The sequence below is a fragment of the Geospiza fortis genome, unplaced genomic scaffold (genome assembly GCF_000277835.1).
Source record: "Geospiza fortis unplaced genomic scaffold, GeoFor_1.0 scaffold118, whole genome shotgun sequence".
Taxonomy (NCBI): domain Eukaryota; kingdom Metazoa; phylum Chordata; class Aves; order Passeriformes; family Thraupidae; genus Geospiza; species Geospiza fortis.
In genome coordinates this window covers 2036211-2037274 of record NW_005054380.1, presented here as the reverse complement: position 1 = coordinate 2037274, position 1064 = coordinate 2036211, and the positions used below count along the sequence as shown (strand labels likewise).

Sequence of the window (1064 nt, the reverse complement as noted above, 5' to 3'; positions counted from 1 at the left end):
AATTGGAGCTAAAACCCAGGTCTCAGCGGAGTGGGACCGAATCAGGGATGTTTAGTGCAGCCAAGAGCTGCTTCATCTCTCGGGCACCATCTCCCTCCTCTGCCAGAAAACCATTCCAAAATAAAACCAGGAGGGTCCAAAGCCAGGAGAAGTCCCCAGAGCTGCTCCAGCCCTGCCTGTGGCATGATGTTGGAGCTGGCATTGTTCCGTGGGGTGGCACTTTCTGGTGCTGTTGTGCTGTGTGCTCTCACCGGGGCGATGCCCTGGGGCTGGGCACGGCGTTCTCTTCTCTGGGGAGAGGGTAATTATTTATAATGAGTGGTTTTGGTGCCTGCTGGGAGAGTGCGGGTGTGCAATGAGGGCTGGGCTGGGAGAGCCCGAACGGCACCGGAGGGGTGGAGCTGTCCCCACTGCCCTGAGAGCAGCTCTGGAAGCAGCTGAGGATGGAGGCCTCATCCTGCCATGCTGGGGAAGGTGCTTCAGTTATTGAACCCAGTGTGGTTTGGGGAACTGCAATCTGGGGATGTCACCCTGAGGACAATTCCCCCCATCCCCTTCATAACCGATCCCAAAGGGCTGATGTCCACCTCATCCCACCATGCTGGGGAAGGAGTTCCAGTTGTTGAACCCAGTGTGGTTTGGGGAACTGCAATCTGGGGATGTCACCCTGAGGACAATTCCCCCCATCCCCTTCATAACCGATCCCAAAGGGGTCAGACCGCATCCCTGCCTGCTGCTGCCGGGGGATGCCGAGGGGGTGCCTGGCTGGCAGGTCCCTGCTCGGTGTCAGCACTCAGAGCTGCGTCAGTGAGCAGGTTCTGCACTCTCGCTGCTCCCGCGGTGGCGATGGAGATGCCAGCCTTGTGTCTGGACGGCAAATCTCGCCTCTGGCCCTGGAGCCGGGGCTGGGGGCAGGCCCCAGGCAAGGGCTGGCACGCCGGGTACCCCATCCCACGGCGGGATAACCCCCTGGGCTGTCTCTCGGCACAGACCTGCGCCCGCTGGACGTGCTGTCGGAGGCGGTGCCGGCCGGGGGGCGGGCCCGGGGCCGGCGGGGGCTGCCG

The 1064-nt window shown here is 62.4% G+C and overlaps 1 protein-coding gene across 1 annotated transcript in view; it reads left to right on the top strand.

Moving 5' to 3' along the window:
- The first annotated feature begins 746 nt into the window (after nucleotides 1-746).
- The window catches only part of TSPEAR (thrombospondin type laminin G domain and EAR repeats), an 11570-nt gene continuing 11252 nt past the window's right edge, over nucleotides 747-1064 (top strand). Inside the window, 1 exon segment of the mRNA XM_031060314.1 lies at nucleotides 747-1064. This exon segment is cut by the window's right edge and continues 56 nt beyond it. Within this exon segment, the coding sequence (XP_030916174.1) occupies nucleotides 747-1064 (318 nt within the window).